Source organism: Leptidea sinapis, chromosome 11 (assembly GCF_905404315.1).
Source record: "Leptidea sinapis chromosome 11, ilLepSina1.1, whole genome shotgun sequence".
Classification (NCBI taxonomy): Eukaryota; Metazoa; Arthropoda; class Insecta; order Lepidoptera; family Pieridae; genus Leptidea; species Leptidea sinapis.
The window spans coordinates 12,047,930-12,071,418 of record NC_066275.1 but is presented as its reverse complement, the minus strand read 5'-3'; the positions used below and the strand labels follow the sequence as shown (position 1 = coordinate 12,071,418).

The 23,489-nt window shown below is 34.1% G+C and overlaps 1 protein-coding gene across 2 annotated transcripts in view; it reads left to right on the top strand.

Annotated features, from left to right (window-relative positions):
- Nucleotides 1-3,320, top strand: part of LOC126966913 (telomerase-binding protein EST1A) — a 61,609-nt gene extending 58,289 nt beyond the window's left edge. For both annotated transcript variants that reach the window (XM_050811195.1, XM_050811194.1), the window contains exons 24-25: nucleotides 958-1,118; nucleotides 2,068-3,320. In XM_050811195.1, coding sequence (XP_050667152.1) covers nucleotides 958-1,118; nucleotides 2,068-2,112 — 206 coding nt within the window. In that variant the 3' untranslated portion in view covers nucleotides 2,113-3,320. The remainder of the gene's footprint in view (nucleotides 1-957; nucleotides 1,119-2,067) is intronic.
- The last annotated feature ends 20,169 nt before the right edge of the window (nucleotides 3,321-23,489 follow it).

The window sequence follows — 23,489 nt, the reverse complement described above, 5'->3', positions numbered from 1 at the left end:
ACCACCGGCCCGCCACCAACGACGACCGCGTGCTGGACACGGCGCTCAACCTGCACGCCAACCTGACCGACCCAGGTAAACATAACCCGCGCGCGGCTCACTGCTGGCGTCGCGTGCCTTCACCGCGGAGCACCACCGGCCCGCCACCAACGACGACCGCGTGCTGGACACGGCGCTCAACCTGCACGCCAACCTGACCGACCCAGGTAAACATAACCCGCGCGCGGCTCACTGCTGGCGTCGCGTGCCTTCACCGCGGAGCACCACCGGCCCGCCACCAACGACGACCGCGTGCTGGACACGGCGCTCAACCTGCACGCCAACCTGACCGACCCAGGTAAACATAACCCGCGCGCGGCTCACTGCTGGCGTCGCGTGCCTTCACCGCGGAGCACCACCGGCCCGCCACCAACGACGACCGCGTGCTGGACACGGCGCTCAACCTGCACGCCAACCTGACCGACCCAGGTAAACATAACCCGCGCGCGGATCTAATCACTTAAATCTGTGGATTTATTGATTTCTGCTTCAGTTCAGTCTTTAGATATCTTAGAAGCTGTGGCGATCGAGGCTGTTATTAGGGACTTTCCTTTTCGAAGAACAAACAGTACTATATAGGTGTGGTCGCAGTTTGGTATTACCCTGGGCAATATTTTTTTTAATAGCTAAGAGCTGCGTGAATCGAAGCATCGATATCGCTTCATCAACGGGCTTCTTTAAACCCGTACTTAGCCTGAGATCTACTTAGACTTGGCTCAGACTTTACTTAGCTGAGTGTGATAAAACGCGAACTTGACTTTTGTATTGGGCTGTCTTAGCTTAAGCTCAGTATAATTTAATCTGTCAAATTAATATAAAAACAATATTAAAGATTATGCTAAGCTTACACTCAGCTAAGTCATAAGTACTCTCTATAGATCTCAGCCTTAAAGCATTTTTATGCACCACACAATACAGCAGACACAAAAGATGATGGCGAGAGGAAGACGCGTCGTGTTTGCGAGGTGGTGCTGCTCACTGATGACCGGAACCTGCGCGTGAAGGCCCTGGCGGCCGAGCTACCGGCGCGAGACCTGCTCTCCTTCATGCAGTGGGCGGGCATCGCGAGCGAGCTTCAGGTAAATCAAATCAAAATCACTTTATTCATGTAGGTTACGGAAATGACACTTATGAAATGGCTCCTTTGCACAGGGTGCCGACTAGACTGTGGGTACCATAACGGCGCCTTTTTTTTTGCAGTGAAGCAGTAATGTGTAAGCATTATTGTGTTTCGGTCTGAAGGGCACCGTAGCGAGTGAAATTACTGTAGTATTTAATTGAAGTACCGCTTAGAATATTTGGGTTTTTCAAGAATCCTGAGCGGCACTGCATTATAATGGGAAGGGCGTATCAATTACCATCAACTGAACGTCCTGAACGTTCTTCTTTCTATTTAAAATACGTACCTGATTGCAAAATGGATGAAGTTGTTTTTCATTATATTTTTAAATTACTTAACGTCGATTAAATTAATTTCACTTCTTACCACACAGAGTAATGACCTATTTCAAGGGTTTGTTTGTGTCCTCAAGCGTGCGCACTACCCATCGCTGTGAAATCCAAATTAGGAAAGTTATTAGAATCAAGAAAAACTACAAGCACAAATCTGAATATAAACAGAGTAAATAATAATGATTTTTGATGTCCCTGTCACGAATAATTCGATTTGAAAAAATTACGAGATCTTTTTTGAAAACTATGAAACACTAATTTTCATTACTGTCCCCATTTATGTGTTCATTACAAATTCCTTAATTAACGAGAGTGTTACACATTTAAAAACACTATTTAAAGGATGATACCGCGTGTAATTGTATGTGTTTTTACTTTTTACATTCGTTTTTGCGTAAAAGTTACATTTTTCAGACCTCTTCAGTTCGAACGTTTTCAGGGGGACCGATCTGCTAAAGTGCTCTGAAAAGGTTACGAAGCGGCGGGTTAGCTAAAATAATAATAAGAATGTAAAACATACTTAAAATTACACGCGTTATAATTGATTACAAATGTTAATATTTTGGTTTGTTACAGAAACCCGAAGTACAAACTATACCAACTCCCAACGATACCAAGTAACAAGTTGCGTATACTTCATGACACAGATAGTCTAAGGCCCAGATGGGTCTTTCGCTATTTTATCAGATCGCTTAAGGCGGGATACGCCAGCGACTCTACGCAACAATCTTCAGACGCAAGCTGTGACCAATTACAAGCACAGTGCGAACGTACCGGAGGATGAACACCAGTGCGGACCAGCTACCGTATACCAGCTATCGTTCAGTACGAACGACACGCCGATACCGCCGATGCATGTTTTAAAAAAATATTCTCTAAATTAATGTGTGAATTTCGTTTTGTATGTTTATGACACCGATTTTTGTAGTTTTAGATCTATATAAAAAATTTGATGTAAAATGTTTTAGATTTCGGACCCAGCGACTTCGAAGCCCTCAATGTGTTTCACTCTAGTTATATAGGAATTGAATAGTATTAAGCGAAAACACTGAACTAAACAAAGTATAGATATTAGCAATACTAAATAAATACATTTGTTAACAGCCAAGGGACATTGCATTCGAAAGCCCTGAGCATTTAGTAATTAGATTTTTTATTATTATTTTTTTTTACGTTCTTTTTTAGCGATATGTTTTGAAGTTGCCTCCTTGTCTTTATTTAGCTTTTATATTTTACTTTTTTTTTTAAAGAATCAAATTGATCGTCAGCGAATCAATTCATAGCTTTACATTATTATAACTAATACTATGAACTAAATAATAACAATGAATTTTCTTCTCGTTTCTAGATTTTATAAATTTGCTTCTAATTTTATTGTCTATTGATATTAGAAGCATGGATAATCTCGCTTCGCTAGTTCTTATTTTATTCTTAATTAATTTTTAAATAGAATGCAAGTAGATAATAAAATATAAGAATTATGTTAAAGTTACTCTATATAAAATATTTTACTTATATACTTTTGTTAAGTAATTTCTGTGACAGTTGACATTTCTAACGAAAGTTGTTTTTGTTTATTCCATATATAAATCTAAATCAGTCTATTTTTTGCTAGATCAAGTTGATATGTATGTACACTTAATGTTATACTAAAGTTATACTTTAACTTAATAGTTAGAAAAAAGGTATTATATTATAAAATATAACAGGTAATAGTAAAATGATTGTGTCTATAGAGTTTAATAATTATACACATACTATTTTTCATTTTATCTTTGAAATTATTCCTTTCTGCTAAATCATGTTTAATAAACATTGAACACACCTAATACTGATTTTTATTTCATAGAAATAATCCTAATCTATACTACTAAATGGAGAGCCATTCTTATGTTTAGTTATACTGCGAAAACAGCTGAATCGATCGGAATAATATTTATAATTATTTGTGTGGACAACTCGCTTGAACAAAAACTAACTTCGCCAAATTTTTTTTCACAAAAGAATAATAGCAAATGATTTCTAAGACAGTTTTTCTGTATGTCTTCTGTATTAGGATTTCTCCCTACTGTCCGAGATAAAAAACCTACCTAATCTTAAAATGGAGGACAAACGAGCGTACAGGTCACCTGATGTTAAGTGATCACCGCCGCCTACATTCTCTTGAAAGAACAGAGGAATTACAGGAGCGTTGCCGGCCTTGAAGGAAGGTATACGTGCCTTTTGAAGGTGCTCAAGTATTCTCCTGAATACACCGCAAAACGAAGATCATTCCACAGCTTGGTAGTACGTGGAAGAAAGTTCCGCGGAAGGAAAGACGTAAGTAAGTAAGACCTTTAACTTTATTTATTTATATTTATATTTTTGTATATAACAATGTACGAATTTAAATTTTCGTTTTAATCTTGCAAAAACAGAAAAATAAATCTTAACGATTGATAGTGTCGTATTTCAGGTAAGTGCCCCCATAAATTAAAAAAAAAAGTATGTAACTAACTTGACGTTTTTAATCATTTTGCTATTTATTAACATTTCAATTGCTAAAATAAAATACATCGCCGACGAAATGTGTAAAAGAGACGTCCATCTCTTTCGCACATTTCACACCATAATTAATGAGCTATTTATTAGAAAATGTTTCCGCCCAAACCCGACACAATAATTAATGTAATAATTACATACAAAAAGTGCTTATTTACATTAGAAAAATTAGATTTCAAGAGTGAATTTGATATTAAAACTTTTATTTAAAATATGATTAAAAATACTTATTATTACCGAACGTCACCATTACCTCCCATTAGACAATTTATGACTCCGACCAGAGAAGAACGGGTGCAAAAAGGGCGCTATAAAGAATATACATCGCCTATCAAAATACTTACTAACTCGACTTAACGGAGTAGTAGGAAAGAGAAAAAAAATATTTGGATGTGCCAATAAAAGGCATTTATTTTCTCAAATTTGATTCCTTTAGAATTATTTTTGATGTTACTTTAAACACTTCCACAGCTTCGGAAACAAATGGCGCTCTGAGAGAGAAGAAACGAGGCAAGAAACAATCCCAGCATTCTTTTTTTGCACTCTTTGTAATAAAATATACAATATCGTACTGTCATTATTATTGCTATAATTTAATAATAATCTTGTCCCAGGCTGTCCAATCACTTAGTAGTAGGATTTACGACAGAGCCATTTTTAAATAAAAAATTTAAATTTATTTATAGATAATGCTGAACTTAGACTGAGTCAAATAGGAATTTCTCATTTAAATTGAAAATATGCCTTAGTCAAAATTGCTTATATTCATTAGACGAATATTTTCAATTTAAAATTGTCAATTTTTTTAAATAATACAATAATAAATAATACTGCTACTAATCTTTTGTTAAATTTATATTATTGTAAGAAATTATTTAGAAGAAATACATGATAGCTTTAAGGGAAAATGTATACACTTTTATAATAATGTCCCAGCCACTGTTCAGGCATTATCTATAAATAAATTTAAATGTTTTATTAAAAAATTATTCCGTCGTAAACTCCACAACTGAATATCTAAGTGATCGGACAGCCTGGGACTAGATTATGATTATTTTATAGCAATAGCAATCACAGTAGGTACATTATTGTATACTTTTATCAAAAAGAGCGCAAAAAATTAATGCTGGGAGAGTTTCTTGCGCCGCTTCTTCTCTCTCAGAGCGCCATTTGTTTCCGAAGCGGTGGTAGTATCTAGTATATTAGAAATGACATAAGGCATACTTTTAAGAAATGTATTTTGTAAAATTTGCACGTCATAAATGTGGCAAACATGTAGTTAATTTATAATACTTATGTAACATCAATCTAATATGCAAATAAAAACTTTGACTTTGGGACTTTATTATAAAAGTGTATACATTTACCTAATTGATTACAGAATATATAAGTTGTAACAAAACACAGAATAGTGTTAGGTAAGATTTACAGCGAGTGTTGCTAGTAAGTAGTTGACGATAGAAATTGGCAAGTTTTGAGAGGAGGCAGGCGCACGCACGGGCACCGTTGCTGAGGCAGTAAAAGCACCGTTAGTCTTATTTACTGAGTGCATCGTTGTGTTCTGTGCGCGTTATATTACTTACAGCATACGCGAGATGGACGCGCAGGCGTTACGACACAATGTTTATAGTTATTGATTTCATATAAAATACAGTTAGATTTCGATTTGACTGACATCTCGTAAAATATTACTCGTAGGTGAATTGAATATTTAATATATTCATAGAATGCGTCAGTTATATATTGGGTATGTTAATCTTTTGAAGTATTGGTGAGGGGTATGTTACAATGTTTATTTACATTCTTTTTTGTTGACGGTACATTCAACATGTAACAGATGTTATGTAAAAGTAGTGGTGCTTTATCAATAAAGGCCCAGTAAAACTATGCGAAACCCAAAGTAGACCTATGATGTGAATTTGGCAAAAATATGCTTAAATTAGCAGCACGGACTTAATATATAGGTATATACTAGCTAACATGGCAAACGTTGTATCGCCATATAAATTAATAAAAATAATTTTTTGGGGTATAAATAATGGATGTTGGTCGATTCTCAGACCTACCCGATATGCAAACAAAATTTCATACAAATCGGTTCAGCCGTTTTGGAGGCGATTCGTAACAAACACCGTGACAGAATTTTATATATTACCAGTGGGAGGCTCCTTTGCACAGGATGGCGGCTAGATTATGGGTACCACAACGGCGCCTATTTCTGCCGTGAAGCAGTAATATGTGAGCAGTACTGTGTTTCGGTTCGAAGGGCGCCGTAGCTAGTGAAATTACTGGGCAAATGAGACATGACATCTTATGTCTCAAGGTGACGAGCGCAGTTGTACTGCCGCTCAGTATATTTGGGTATTTCAAGAATCCTGAGTGACACTGCCTTGTAAAGGGGCGGGGCTTATCAATTACCATCAGCTGAACGTCTTGCTCGTCTCGACCCTTATTTTCATAAAAAAAAATATTACTCTAGTTTTATTCGACTGCAGGGACTTCATATCATATTTTGTAAGTTCTCCAATATTCGCAAATATTGGTCTGAAGACATATTTCATTTCGAGTCCGACATAGGTTACAATCAAATGATGCAATACCACTAATATTTACCATAAATCTATCCACCAATAACTATCAAACTATTTATAAGTACTGAGTAATTCTCTAAAGCATCACAACATTAGAAATTCTTACCTGGTGCACTTGAGGTGATGCTTCAGGAATAATAGTAGGTAACGGCGGACATATTGACGGGCCGCTTGGCCCACGAACTGAACTATCTATCAGTAAGTTTGCATTGAGAATTTCTGACACCGTATCTGAGCATCTGCATCTTGAACAAAGTGTCGACAGAATTTATATTTTATACCTATATAGATAGATTTCTTATAATCCCCGAGGTTTTAATGATTTTTGTATTTTCAGCCCATCTTCTTCATTATAGACTGTATTTTTTCAAAATTTACTATCTCACATCTCCGCTGTTTATCGACTGATTTCGAAAGTTTTTTCGTTGTAAAGGGTTATTATTATCTCAGTTAAGTGCCATTGTTAAATAAATAAATCTTACGCTCAAATTTTTTTTACCTATTCTTAGACTACAATATTCTACCCTAAAATTGTTACGATCTAGCCAAATAGTCTAATTAACTTAAATTTTTATTCTGATTAAGTCTTCTGGAATACTTTAACTAAGAATGTGTGGAATCGCACTTTCTTTACAGTCTCTATCTAAGGATAAGATACTTTCTTGTATCATTTTTTAGCAATATAACACTCACTACATTCACAATACAGGGTGGCCGAGAAGTTGACGTCCAAAGCTAAAATTTGAAAGCCTCATGGTGATGAGTATCCGAATCTCCCCTATGTATGTTCTACGATTTTGCGTAGTTTAGGAGATTTTTTTTTTCTCCTTTTATCCGCTTTTTTCACCTAATTGTGGTTTAGGACTTTTTTCAAATTTTTTGAACACTTTTAGTTAATTTTATTGTTGATAATCACATAAGAAACTATGAATAGTTTAGACAATGCGGAACTAGTTTAGAATTGAGTTGTAAGTTCAAGATAACAGCTCCAGCTAAATCATGAAAATGTTCAAGGTATCAAAAAAAAAATGGGGAACCTATGGCTTCTAACTATTTTTAAAAACTTCCCAGAACATTGGCCAATAAAATAAGCCAAATTCAAATTTTAGCTTTTGGATGTCAACTTCTCGGCCACCTAGTATATTATTAACTATAAGGTTTAGTTCTTACTGAAACTGGAAGCCTCGGGGTTCACTTGGTGGTTAAGTCTATGCTCATCAGCTTCTGGTATACTTTTTGTAAATATTATCGACAAACTCCACGTTGAGGTCGTGGTAAAGATTGTCGTTTCTTTTGTACCAGGATGCATTAACTATTTATGTCCCTGTGTTGAAACTTTTGGATGATTTGAACATTCCTTTTTGGTGCAGCCTAAATATTCTGTTATTTTGTTGCGCAAGGATACAGAAGATTATCTTCTGAGCAGTTAATTACTCATTTTGCGCCGGAATTTCAGCTCATTTTTATTTCTTTATTTGAGCTTTCCAGCGCAGCTCCGCGTCATGCGTCATACCTGAAAACATAGCTGTATTTTCATATGGTATGGTCTTATACTAATACATGTTCTCTTCCTTTTTGTTGGTTAATTTTGTATTAATCGATTTTGATTCTCTGTATTCTCCATTGTGCTGTCCAATTTTATTTACTGTTGTCTGGATCTTTTCAGCTGCTTCTGCGTGAGGATTTCCAACTGCCATTACGGCAGTGATGACAGCAAACGTCGCGTTGATGCTATTTTCTACTTGATGCTATTGGTTATTAACGGACCTAGACACGGTGCGACTAGTTTACTTTAATTTATTGAATTAGGCGTCATTTTGCGGAAATATATTGAGTTTCCTTGAGTGTTAATTCCACCAATATTTGTCTCCAAACAATTCGACACGTGTTTCTCTTGTGTGCGCCAAACTCTGGCAGGCAACTCGTGAGTCTGGCGAGTCGAGGATGCCTCGTGTAGAGGCGAGTCGAATTGTTTGAAGACAAATATTGGCGGAGTTAACACTCAAGAAAACTCAAAACATTTATATATAGTTTACTTTAGTTATTTTCTTGTTATTTTAATTAGTTATTCAAATAGCTTGCTATATAGAAAATTTTCTAACCCCCTTCATCTTTGTTTTATGAAGGTTTTATTTTTTATTTTATTTATTTATTTATTTAGATTCACCAGTGGTAATTACAATAATACATTTATAATTATTATTATTATGCTAATTTACAAGGGTCTTATTACTAAATGCATTACCTTTTAAGGTGAATACCGCATGCTAAATTATATTGTGTGAAATAGTTACATAAAATAATATAAGTTATAAAACAACCATTCTATAATGTAATGAAATTAAGAAATTAACAAAATCTACTAAATAAGTCAAGATAAACGTATTAAACAAATCAAGAATACTTATAAATTATTTATTTACAATACATTTTTTTACATTTTTGCGAAACCTTGGCAATGAATCACTGAATGGGTCCAAGCATTTATAATCGTTCATAATTTTGCATAATCGCGACACAGGTCAATTGATCCCCAAAATAGTTCTGCGAGATGGTTTTTCAAATAAGTTCACAGGTTTACGTGGGCATCTAGGCACTCTAAAATTAAACATAGACACCAGAAAGGAGTTGTCATAAATATTGTTAATACTTTTGTATAAGAAAAGTAAATCTAATATGTCCATTCGTTGTTTCAGAGTTAGTATATTAAAATATGTAAATCTTTCAGAGTATGTTGCGAGTGATCTAGATTTCCCAATTGAGAAAGCCAAGTGATAAAGAAAACGCTTCTGAATTCTTTCGATCGGTTTCATTGTATTCCGCAAAATAAAATCCTTTAATTGAAAATGTTTGAGTGGTTATTCGTGAGAGCCACTTACCAGCGCTGGCGCATCGCGAAACACCCATAAACAAACCAGAGGCACGACTGAAGTATTTCCTAGTAATTATCACATTAGAATACATTACTAACTCGCCAGTAAGCTTCTTGTTGCAACAACTTAAAGTGCAAGTCTAAAGCATCTGCATATTATTGAGGTAATACAAAAAAAACGCTTAGCACTTGTTACTACCGGGTTCTATGAGGTATTGTTCTATGTATTTTTTGTATGAGGTATGCTTTGTGATGTAATATGATCAAGCTAATTATAAAATAAGCTTTTATGAGCCAATGAGACTACCGTTAATATACAGATTAGTACCCGTTTTAGGGATAACCCAGACTAACAGACAAACATAAAAGAATCTTGGCAGTCTTTATAAGGTGTAGAAGTTTTTTAAATATAGATATTTCACAAAATACTTCTCTCAAAATAGTTTTAGACAATTTCTTATTTATATATTTTAAGTTTTTACTATGGGAATCAATGCGTATGGATAAACATCATTTAAAAGTTTTTCTGGCGTAAGATTGTTATTGTAAAATAATTGTGTTGTTTATATTTTTCAAATATATCTTAATATATATAAATCCAGTGTCCTGATGTTTGTTTCCAGTGAACTCCTAATGATTGTAATGGGGATTACTTCATAGAGTGCAGTCTAGTCCTACTCTTTTTTTTTATAAATAAAACGGAAAATGGATGAAATTAATTTAAAATGTAAAAATACTTCAGAGTATTATACGTTCCTCCGCAGCCATTAATTGTATTATACGTCAAAATTTGTTCTCTGGACGCTTATAAATCGCGAGTGGCGCTTCAAATAATTGAAGCGCCACTCGCGATTTATGCACAAATAATTTGCTGTCAAACATATGGAACAGCCTGTCCAATGGTATTTACTGTGTATTACAGGTCAGTGTATGAAACAATTTCATTATAACAACAGGGAGCATATTTTACGAAACAATATTTTCAGATTTACAGAACAAAATCTGTCGGGTCAGCTAGTGTTATATATTTTTTTAGCCATTCCATTAGGGTTCTATTTTCGATGTATTATTAAAAATCCGTTAAGCTATTAGTTGTAAATGTTATAAGGTCCAATGAAAACATCTTCGTAGCGTGCATTTTAATAAATGGTTTCGTGAACCTTAATAGCCATGTAGACATAATTCGAATAGTTAATGCTTCTTTTTTAATCGTTTGGAAAGCGCCAATATTTTATTTAATAAGTTTGTTAGACTGTATCCAGATTAAGCTAAATATCAGTGTTAGTATCAATGAATTAACATTTAATATAACAATAACATTATGGGCGACTTGACGTATTTACGGAAATTAACAGAATTAGTCGTTATTTTATGGTCGCTCAGAGGGCAATGGAGAGGGTTATGCTCTGAGTTTCCCTACGAGTTCAAATCAGAAATGAGGAGATCCATAGGAGAACCAAAGTTATCGACATAGCCCAAATGATTCTCAAGCTGAAGTGGCAGTGGACAGGGTACATAGCTCGACAGACAGATGGCCGGTGGGACAGTAAAGACCTCGAATGGCGACTACGTACCGAAAGACGCAGTATTGGTAGGATGTCCCTACAAAATAGACCGACGATCTGGTCAAGATTGCCTGCATACGTTTGATGAGGGCAGCGCAGTACGGATTGTCGTGGATATCTTTGGCGGAGGCAGCAGGACTTTTGACTTCGTAATGTTCCAACGAAAAGTTTGTTTGAAGTCGACATATGTTTTGGTTATAAGTTTTAAATGTACTAGGAACGATTTTTTTATTTTTATTTATGTAAAGACTTGAAAAAGTGAATACAATTGAGATCATAATTTATAGACGAAAGCATCAGACTGGTTGGTGATTGCAACTGGCAGTCTAATTATACCAACGCCAGTGGCTGTCCAAATATCTTCGACGATTGTAAATAAATATATTAATATTTTGGTCTAAAATTTTATTTTATGTATTATGTACCTAATATAATGTTATTAATTAATTATTAGTTTTTTTCGGATTATCATATATATGAACTTAAAAATATATGGAAAAATAAGTATTAAGTTTTAAGTATAATTATTAGTTACTTGTGCATAGTACATAGTTTTGCTACAATCTTTGAAGAACAAATTCACGTTACCCACGTTATCCACGTCCCAACTCAACATTCATGTTTGATTTATAAAACGTTAAGAGTAAGCTTATTGTAACATATACTTGTAATAGTAACACAAAAGATATCTTATCTTCGATCTGCATGTGGTAATAGCACCTACAATGAAGATACCTCCAACACGTCACTGTGTTGATATCATCACGTACCATTATACCCAGATCCGGTTACAATTAGAAGAAACATCAAAAGATAAATCTGTTAATCATCACATTGACTTTGAAATACATTTGGTTTCCGATTCCTCGAACATAATAAGTATGTATTAACGTTTTTTATAAACTTTCAACTTATTAGATGACTCGATGTGTTCAAAGATGCGATGCCGGGCCGGATATCATTTTTCGCTCACAATTCTAACTAACTGTGTTATAAATAAACGCAAAAAAAAGTTACTCCTAGTTTAAAATTACTTCTCCCTGTCATGTAATTTTGTAGTGACAAATGTAAGATAATTAAAAAATACTAAAAAAACACGCTTTGGTTGAAAAGATGATGGTTGAAATTTAAAATGAATATCAATTCCTGCCTTATCGACGATAAATGAAAAAAAATATATAAATTATCAACATTCTTATTTTGCAACTTGAAAAATGGAATAATTTTATCAAATTGTCGTTGGTCCTAGATAAATCTACGAAGTAAGAAATCTGGCCGCTTAAAGTGGGTCAAATCGCGCATAAATGAGTCGTTTATAAACAAACATACATACAGATGAAGCGTGTAATAAGGCGTGTAATAAAGACATAACGTTTGAAATTTGAAATAACTTTACTTCGCGTTTAACTTCGCGAATAACATAGATAAAGTTTACAAGTGATCTTGAGCGGTGAGCTCACTTATTAAACACACAGTTGTTTATAATTACATAGAATTGCGCGTCAACTCGCAATGTACGCTGAATTTATTCGCACGTGGAGCCCCGGCCCTCGCACTCCCCGCCAATGAGACCATATTTTTTACATATACGCATTCCAAGGTCTAAGCACAGAATCAACAGTAAAAGCTGCAATAATCAATTATCTATTTGAAGGAGTGATTCGTTGTTTTGCCATATAAATTATTTTTAGAGTCAAACCGTGCCTTGGACATTGCAACATTACTTTATTTTTCTAAAATAAAAGATTTTTCTTTTAAAAAAACGTAGCCTAAGTTACACCTTACTAATAAAAGTCCCGTCAAAATCGGTCTAGTCATTTCAGAGATTAGCCGGAACAAACAGACAGACAGACAGACAATTTTTTCAAAAATATTATTTTTACACTGTTTAAAAATGTTATGTACCGTATATATATTCATATACGTGTAGTAAGAAACGGTTATTTCAATATTACAAACAGACACTCCCAATTTTATTTATATGTGTGTATATATTTGTAGCGTCTGTCACGCAGACCGCCGTTACACGCGTAACCTGCGTAAATATGTAAATAGCATTTACATATTATATTACTAGCTGACCAGACAGACGTTGGTCTGTTCATAATAAAAAAAAACTGTTGCGGGTGGAATTTCGTAAAATACGTTCTTAGATGACCTCTACTCGGTGAAAGGAATATTTCTAACAAATTTCAAGTCTCTTGGTTCCAGAGATATCGTGATGAGTCAATACATAAGGTGAAAATCTCTTATAAGTAATAAAATTTAAAGGTATAAATAATATAGATAGTGGTATGATGACTGGTACCTATTTACCGAATTATTTTTAGCTTTTAGTACATTTTCTATATAAATTAAATCGTTATTTTCAGTAAAAACTAAACTTTAAATGATTATTACTATTTATTTTATTTCTCAGTAGTTTATCCAAATCAAAATGGCTGACGGATTTTGATTTGATTGTTACCATAACTAACGTATAACTTTATTTGTTGTACTGTGGGATTAAATGAAAATTACCCTAAGCGTGAAATTCGTGAAAGTTCTGAAAGAAAAATATTATAATTCATCAATGCATTAATGATTTTCGTTGCTCGGATTAATCATGTATGAATAATTGTCTCCTATATTCCACCAGGGCGCAAAAGTGCTAATATATTTTTACACACAGCTTTACCAAAACCACTTATTTGTATATTTGTAAGTTATTTTCATTTACCAAAACAAATCGTAATTAAATAAATAAAAACATGAATACCGTTACATTGTATCATTAAAATAAAGTGTTCCAAAGATTATCTTAAACAGAATGACACTGTTTACCTCATCGATAATGACGGAGAAGGTGGAATTAGACGGACCTGGTACATTACAACTAATACATAATATTATATGCAATTGATAGTATGAAAAATTGACTAAGAATATAGTGTAAAGACAGCCCAATAACGTGTGAATATTTTCAAAATACTATGGCGCTAATTCCAAGCGTGGCTGACTGTTTACGACTTTCCAATACAACTCGGTTACAGTACCAATATATTCGGTTCCCTTTTCTTATTTGTGGCATCTTCGCAAGAGATAATAATAATACCCCAATTAGGCATAGCCTGTGGGTTGCAAGACAATGATATATTTATGATTGATGAAGACAATGATTTATTTATTCCACCTTCGCACGACACCTCACAAGTTAGGATATCATCCCCACCATCTGGATGAGTGGCGGTCCTCCACAGAGTGGTTTTCAAGGAGCTTTCTTGCTCGTACTACAAAGCTGTGGAATGAGCTTCCTTGTGCGGTTCACCTTCCTTAAAGGCCGGCAACACTCTTGTGATTCCTCTGGTGTTGCAAGAGAATGTGGGCGGCGGTGATCACTTAACACCCGTACGCTCGTTTGTCCTGCTATTCCATAAAAAAAAATTTAATACAATATAAACATACATAAATACATATAAACATCTATGACTCGGACACAAATATCCACATTCATCATATAAATGATTGCACCTACCGGGATTCGAACCCGAGATGTTTTTTTCTTTCTTAAGTCTATGGTATGAATCATGCAGCGTATTAAATAGGTCTGTTGATTTGTTGAAATCTGTTGTTTGTGGGAATTATCTAAAATGAATATTTTGTTCGATGATTGTATTTTTTACGCGTATAATGAGTGAGTCGTGCTCCGGACTGGGCGGGTTAGCTCATCCGGCAAGTGTTCAGGTGCTTTTTGTGATACACGTCGCGGCGAGAAGGCCTTCGTGGACACGATTCTTAAAGATGAGATAATCCAGCTATGATCTCTTCATACGACTCTTATAACAGCACAATAAATGCCCTCCGACTGGCTTACGCTGATTGGAGCCAAGGTTTCACTTATAAAAGCTTTAATAACAAATTTACAATTTTGTAACTTATCAAATTGTGATATTGTGTAAATTCTAATAAATGGAAATATAATTAGCTATTCACCGCGGATTGGCCATCGAACTTTAGCAGTCTAAATACATTACACGACCTTCATATACATATTATTATATTCGTCGCAGCGAGTGACGAGTTCATTCATAAGAAACTGGCGGAGACAGGGCGCATGCGCACTTCATTCATGATATTAGTACACCAACGCTTCTGTTCGGTACTAATTAATAATTAACAGGAAGGACGCCTGTCGTGTCTCGAATTTACATTAACTACACCGAACTATTAGCATTTCGGCGAGGGCGTTTCCTATAGCGCTTCTAAGTATGTATATATCTGAAGACGCGAACTCTCTTTACAATAAACTACACGCTTAGGGCGCGTTGGCTGATGGTAATTGATACGCCCTGCCCATTACAATGCAGTGCCGCTCAGGATTCTTGAAAAGCCCAAAAATTATGAGCGGCACGACAATTGCGCTCGTCACCTTGAGACGATAGATGTTAAGTCTCATTTGCCCAGTACATTCACTAGCTACGGCGCCCTTCAGACCGAAACACAGTAATGTTTACACATTACTGCTTCATGGCAGAAATAGGCGCCGCTGTGGTACAAATACTCTACCTCAGGTACCAGTCACTTGGGGCTAAAAGGTACTTACGTCTGAAAAACGAGTAGTACCTAAACATTTTCTTCATCAATCATTGATTGATTATTGATCAGAGTTGATTGTGTATTTACAAAATATTCATGATTTTGTACAGAATAGCTTAATATCATTTTTCAAACAGAGTTAAACGAGGAGTGATATTGTAATAACTACTACTAATAATTATTTACCAGTGGGAGGCTCCTTTGCACAGGATTCCGGCTAGATTATGGGTACCACAACGGCACCTATTTCTGCCGTGAAGCAGTAATGTGTAAATATTACTGTGTTTCGGTCTGAAGGGCGTTGTAGCAAGGGAAAGTACTGGGCAAATGAGACTTAACATCTATCGTCTCAAGGTGACGAGCGCAACTGTAGTGCCGCTCAGAATTTGTGGGTTTTTCAAAAATCCTGAGCGGCACTGCATTGTAATGGGCATGGCGTATCAATTACCATCAGCTGTACATCCTGCTCGTCTCGTCCCTTATTTTCATAAAAAAAGGTATTTTTTGACACCAGTTTGCATCTGATACAAAACGAAACCATGTTGGACCAATCTCTTTTGACTTAATGTCTATTTCAAATATCTATTAATACAATAATTATTTGTACATCGTTGTCTTTCATGATCTTGAACATTATGTTTTTTAATTTCATTAACATGGCTTGCTTTGGTGTTTATTATCAACGGTATTTTTATTTATTATATGTAATATTCAAATAAAATTAACAAAATTTATTTATGCCAAAAAACCAAATATGTCAGCACACTACAAATAAAGAAAAATTCGTAGATTAAGGATTGGTTTCCGCTGCGCTCCAACTAGATACGCACTACCTAAGAACAGTATCTTTATATTACGGCAACTAGTAGATGCTTGTGTTCGTGGCATCCTTTGAATTTTGTAACGCTTCGTGTTATTTTACATTACTGATGATATGTGATCTTACATTACAGTGTCTTTCTTATTTCTTGTTGTATTATTTTTACAAAGTTTTACTCGCAACCCGAAATTTTGGTTTCAATTATATGCAAAGTTTAACAGTACATGTGGCACGTCAACGTCACACATTGCTCGAGACTAGCTCGAGTACGACCAGTTACCATTATTAGTTGGAGCGCAGCGGAGACCAATCCTTAATCTAAGGAGAAATAGAGTCATATTTTATAGTGGCCCGATTAAAAAATATTTAATAACATTCATGATAGAATTTCTGGAGATATTTACAACATAAATATCGTAAGGATATATGTATACTTTGTTGCTGCCGGGAGGTATTCATTAATGAACTTCATTATAAATAATATGGGGGTACTCAGAGTCCACCCTCCGTGATTGCTTTTCGTGGTCTTACTCTATTAATATTTATAGCTGACATAAAACACCACCACAAAATACTTTTGCATTACATAATTAGTTAATTTAATGAATTTCTTCAAACACATCCGGTTGTGAAAGATTTGAGCCTTCTTTAGTGTTAATTCCGCCAATACTCGTCTAAACAAATCGACACGTGTTTCGCGTCTACACGAGACATCCTCAGGAGATGTTGACTAGTCAAACTCTGGCTTAAATATTTTATAAATTTATTTTATTTTACAATTTTTGGAAAACTTACAGCTAGGTTATAAAATTAAGTTACATACATAATTACAGAAGGACCATTATAAGTTTTCACAGATATTAATTGATATATTATGATATAAGAGTTAAGGTTACAAAAAAACGAAAATTATATAAAACGATAAAGAAATAAAACAACAAAAGACCAAAAATTTACAATTAAACCTGCGATATTAATAATGTTTACAATATGTTTTTTTATTAAGTCAGTCTTGTAATTATTAGGATGAAACCTTGACCTGTAAAACGGTATTTAAAAAAGTAATATGCCGCATTTCATTTTACAATTAGCTATTACAATGAACCCCGCAGTCTTTCATTAAAGGGTGGCTAAAATAAATAAAAGGCATAAACGGCATTGTTTCCTTTAGAATTGTTTTTGATGTCATTACAAACACTACCAATTCTTCGGAAACAAATGACGCTCTGAGAGAGAAGTAACGGCACAAGAAACTAATACAGAATTTCTTTTTTATAAACTAAAATGTTATCAGATTAAAATAATTACCAACATAAAATTATTGTGTCTATAAATAAGCAATGTGTATTGGCAATGGTTTTAACATTAAGTAATAAGACATTATAGTCTACATTAAAAAACTATACTTATTAAAATATCTATATTAAATAAAATTATAATAAATTATTTTTTTAATTACATAATATGATAGGCACTAGTTTCTGACCTGACTTAGTTCAAATCAAATTTAAAATCAATTTATTCATGTAGGTCTCGGAAATGACACTTATGAATGTCAAAAAATTACTTCTCTTATTAAATTTACCGCCACTTCGTAAAGGGTTGATCTAATGAGAAGAAGTGGCAAGAAACTCATTGCCACTCTTTTCAATCACCATTTGCATTTTCATCGTTCAAGTGATGAAACAAAAATACTCAAACGGTCGTTCGGTTTAAACTGTATTTAAAGTAGTGGTGGTTAATTGAATGAATTCGTCAAAAGCCCATTACGCTTTCGAGAATCGCCCTCGCGAACATATAGCGATTCATTTTTATTTATATATAATTTCAATGTATTAAAATCATGAGCGTGGCGGTCAAAACACATACAAATGACTAAATGAATGTTTGTGCCCGCTAACCTCAGAATTGGCTTAACGGATTTGATTTGGCTGTCCTTAAGAGGTGCATATCTCGCTTTTCCGAATAACAAAAATAATGATAAAGCTGTATACCTAGTATAGCCATAAATACTGTTACAATTAAAAATAAACAAAATATTACATTTGAATTTGGAATCTGTCATTTTTATATGATTGTTCATTGAGTTTTCTCATTTTGGCGTCAATACATTGTACAATATTTTGTAATATGAATATGGAGTGGGGTGATAAAGACAACCGAATCGCTGTGATTGCATTACACAAAGTAGGTATGGAGTCAAATGCAAATTTTAAATCTCTCCATACGCTTGGTATTAGTAAAAAATAATTCTAAAGGAATCAATTTTGAGAAAATAAATGCCTTTTATGCCTTTTTAGGCCTTTTAAAAATAAGTACCTACAGTATTATATTAATGTTTCGTGCATTCGTTCATCCTTATAAATCTAGAACAAAAACGATTAAACTGGTTTTAATTTCCACTTGAAGCGTGGAGTGAGCGAAATTCTTTGTCTTTATAAGACACTCGAGATAACGGTGACTCTACTCTAAGTTTAATGAACAGGGAAAGGATGTTACGATAGTGAAATGCAATCTAAAATAAGTTGTTTGGAAACAATTTATTTTAACTAAACGGTAATTGTCAAAATGGGAAATCTACGTTCGTTAGAAATTCAAAATTTGAATGCTGAATTCTTGAAATGCTCTTGTGAACCAATATAAATGAATGATAAGAATCAATATTATTTTATTAAGAGCAATATATTTCTCTGCAAAACCTTAACATAACTGAACTCTAAGTCGAAGCCTTAAAAGGCCTTATAATTACTTATAAAGCCTAGTTTTTCGTTTTATTTATGAAATTTTAAATTCCTTTTCTTATGTCCACACATCAATCAATCATCTACATATCAGTTTAATTCTGTGATTTATAATAAATTAATAAATTTGAATAAAAAAACCAATAACAAACGGAAAATCAACAAATTTGTGGTTATAAAATGTGGCATTTGAATAAAATAAAGCATTTATCTGCAATATATTAATATTTAACATGAATTTAATTAGAGGGTACCAAATGCTGTTAATTTATTTAAGTTTATAAAAATATTAGAATGAAAAATGTAAGTTTCACTCAAATAATAAAGTCTTATTTAGATTCATCTTTAACTGATCATTAAACAGTATGAAAATGTTTCAAATATATTGAATGCAAGTTATATTATAATTATTTATGCAACAGTTTTACTTTATCAGTTTAATATTTCGCAGCCTGTTGACCTGAGACAGAAAGCAAACATCACCATGTCCTGATATTGTCCAGTTATATTTGAGTATCCTTGTCTGTCGAGTGTCCGCCGGTTATCGCTCCGCATTAAACGAGATTTCATAAACCGTTTTTAATCGATTCGTTTCCGCGACTATAATATTGATCCTAATTCCCAACGAATATAGTTAATTGGTTTCGATTCACATATTTTTTGCATTACTTAATTGGTTCTTTTAAGTAAAAAAGGAAAAACATGTTGGGTATTTACTGCTTCGGTATTTCTAGCGTCGATAGTATGTAGGCCTGTACCCTTGAACCTACGAGGCAGCCCGCGCCTGGGTTGCCATTGACCCCGCGCGGCCATGCCGAGTACCGAGTACCGACTCCCGCGCACCTCACTCAGCCTTTCTCGCTAATTGTTATGTAACTCACTGCAATATTGCATTATTGCAGTACTTTCCTATTAACTTTTATAGTTCCTCATTTATATTTTAAACTTTAATATACTCGATGACTGCTAATATTTCATTTTAACTATTTTCTCTTATTAAGACGTGTAGCGAAGGTTAACGATAAAAAATCCTAATCTACAGTGTACTATACTAATATGCAGTGACAAAAGCACTATGTATATGTATGTACATAGAATATAACCCAAGAATTATATATTTTACTAGCTGACCCGGCAAACGTTGTTTTGCCATATAAAGTATAATTCACGCGATAGTTTTATAAGTTATAAAATATTGCCTATATTATAGCCTGTACATCATTTTGTTGTATTGTCAAAAATTGGTTTTCGATTTTACACCTTGTGTTACAAAATAGCAATTTTATTACGGATCCCTAATTTTGAAAAAACAAACAAAGCCTATTATAGCCTTCCTCGATAAATGGACTACCCAACACTGAAAGAATCATTCAAATCGGACCAGTAGTACCAGAGATTAGTGCGTTCAAACAAACAAACAAACACTGCAGCTTTATATATTAGTATAGATAAAATATTGCCTATATTATAGCCTGTACATCATTTTGTTCTATTGTCAATAGTTTTTGCAGCGCACGCAAAAATTGGTTTTCGATTTTACACCTTGTGTTACAAAATAGCAATTTTATTACGGATCCCTAATTTTGAAAAAAAAAACAAAGCCTATTATAGCCTTCCTTGATAAATGGACTACCCAACACTGAAAGAATCATTCAAATCGGACCAGTAGTACCAGAGATTAGCGCGTTCAAACAAACAAACAAACACTGCAGCTTTATATATTAGTATAGATTTTATTTATTTCAGAAAACAAACAGTCAAATTCAAGAATAATTACATATTATATAATTAAAATAGATCTAGCAGTTCTATTAATTACTTAGATGTAAAGTAAACATATTAGACATTCTAGTAAACTTAAAACATGTTTGGTGACAAAGTAGCAAAAATGTGACAATAATTAAAAATAAACTATAAGCTAAGGGGTATTTAGATTATTTAATTATTTATATAATTATTTACAGCGCATTTTCCTAAATATTGTTTTAAGACAATCAGAAGAGTAATGCTAATAGGTAATGGAAGATGACATTAATCTCGTTGAAGCAAGTGTTGGAGCAAAAAATAATAAAATTATTCTCACAGGAAAAAACTGATTTGAATCACGTTATCTTGATGCAAATAAAACGAAACAAGTCGAGATAACAGTATCTGTGGTGTACAGTAAATCAATGGTTGTTGTGACCAAAATTTAACAAAATACAAGTAATGTTAGGGTACGCAAACAGGTTCCGTGAATGCGAATAAAGCTTCCTGCCAAGTCTGAGAGGAAGGTAGAGTCAGTGAACTTGAACGTCGGGAGGTTCTTCGTAGTCTTATGATTGTTAAACAATATATGTTTATGTACCAATAAAATATACATTGTTGTAGTTTAAAGCAAATCCATCGCTTATTTGTGCGGACATGATAATACTTAGCTACTACTTGTAAATGAGTTCACTCTGTGTCAACATTCAAAACGGGCTTGAGTAAAAGCGAATGCCGTAAGCGATGTGCCAGAATTCTGATTGATATTTTTTGTATGTTGCCATCACAATAAGACGACCGCGATCGCCTCTCAGAAGAGGTGCAAAAGCGTTGTTACAGAAAGTTTATATCAAGGTTAACCAGCCAACGAAACGGCTATAACAGTTACTGTTCACCCACTAAGCAAAAACCCATTTGTTTGACACCGAAAACTAACCCGCGCCGTTTGGCTGCAACCGTCACTCTTCAATTCAAATTAATTTTATTGAATGGGTGAATGGAAAGTATAGTTTGGCTTGTTCGAGATTTAATTAGCTAATAGATTGCCAATTGGTATCGATCCAACACTTATATTGAATTTACATATTGTATTTGGATCCATTGTTATAAAAGGAGAGAGTTGTACAAATGTCAAATTTACAAAAGTCATTTCACGAGAATGAATGTTCAGTTATGTGAGTACATGGTTCGAGGAAGTATACTTATATGAAATGGATGTTTATTTTAAGATTGCTTTCTCGACCTTAATTTTGGTCATTTGGCCGGAAGGCGCCGTGTTTTCATTGCCGACCAAATGATGTATCTATGTCGATTGCATGGAGGTGGCCTTGAGCGCCAACGATTAATTTGTGTGCGGAGCGAGCTTCATGGTCCCGTTATAGTGAGCGTCTGGATGCTGTGCCCAATCTGTTAGAGCGCCGGGGTCACAGGTTTCCATATCTTAAGATCTGTTCTTACTTATTTCAAACGCTGCCTGCGAATCTACTCACGTGGATTTCCCTGACGCGGCAAATGGCCATAGAACACAATTTGGTTGGTTTTTTTTTTTGGACAATCATCAAATTTTGTGTGGCTCGGAGGCGCGGAGAATGTACAAAATACTATCTACTTGCCTCAATAGGGCTACTGGAAACCCAAGCGCTGGCAACCATTTCCGTCAACAGCCTAGCTATCCAACGCGGAAATGCTAAATGTAATGTAAATATAGTTATAAGATTTGTTTTGTTTGAATAAATTTGTTTCTTTGCAATTTCATAGATTTTAATTTGTATAATAATAATAATATGTTTTAAGTTACGCCTTTAAACTGGCTGGCGGCTTTAATAAAAGTCCCTTCAAAATTGGTCTAATTGGTTGGTGGTTGGTCTCAGTATCGTAGAGGTCGCCGCAAGAAGCAGACAGGCAAAGGAAACAAAATTTTAATTGATTTTCCGACATGAGTATTTTTTATGTAACTTTTCGTATGCTTTATGTAAGAAATTGTTTCGATATGACAAAGCTACACTTTAATTTTATCTATACCTATTATGTTAGCAGGATTATATACAATTGGTTAGATCTATTGTTATAGTCCCCGAAACTTGATACTCGTTATTACGGAAAACTGTAACTCAAACCATTACCGATCATAAAATTAATTAAAACACATAATTGATGGAAATCGTTGAGGAGAATAACTTCTATCTTATCTTATTTCTCTATATTGAGTAATGTAGTTGTTTTTCTAACTACTCTTTTTATCAAATAATTTATCAATAAATAATTAAGACATTTGTGAGTCAATTACAATTTTTCATGAGCTTATAATCGTAAACAAGTAGAAACATTAACTCATCAACGTAAAAGTCACAAATAAACCATATTAAAATGTTGGCTGTTAATAATTGTGCTTCTGAATATCGTTCTGAATGTCTGGTAAATGTAATTAAAGTGTCTCATGTAATAACAATGTCAAGCGAACACGGTGTGACACACATATGCCGTAAATTTAAGCCGAAATTGCTCGACCACGCAGAATTCACTTGAAATAGTTTTTATGAGATAACG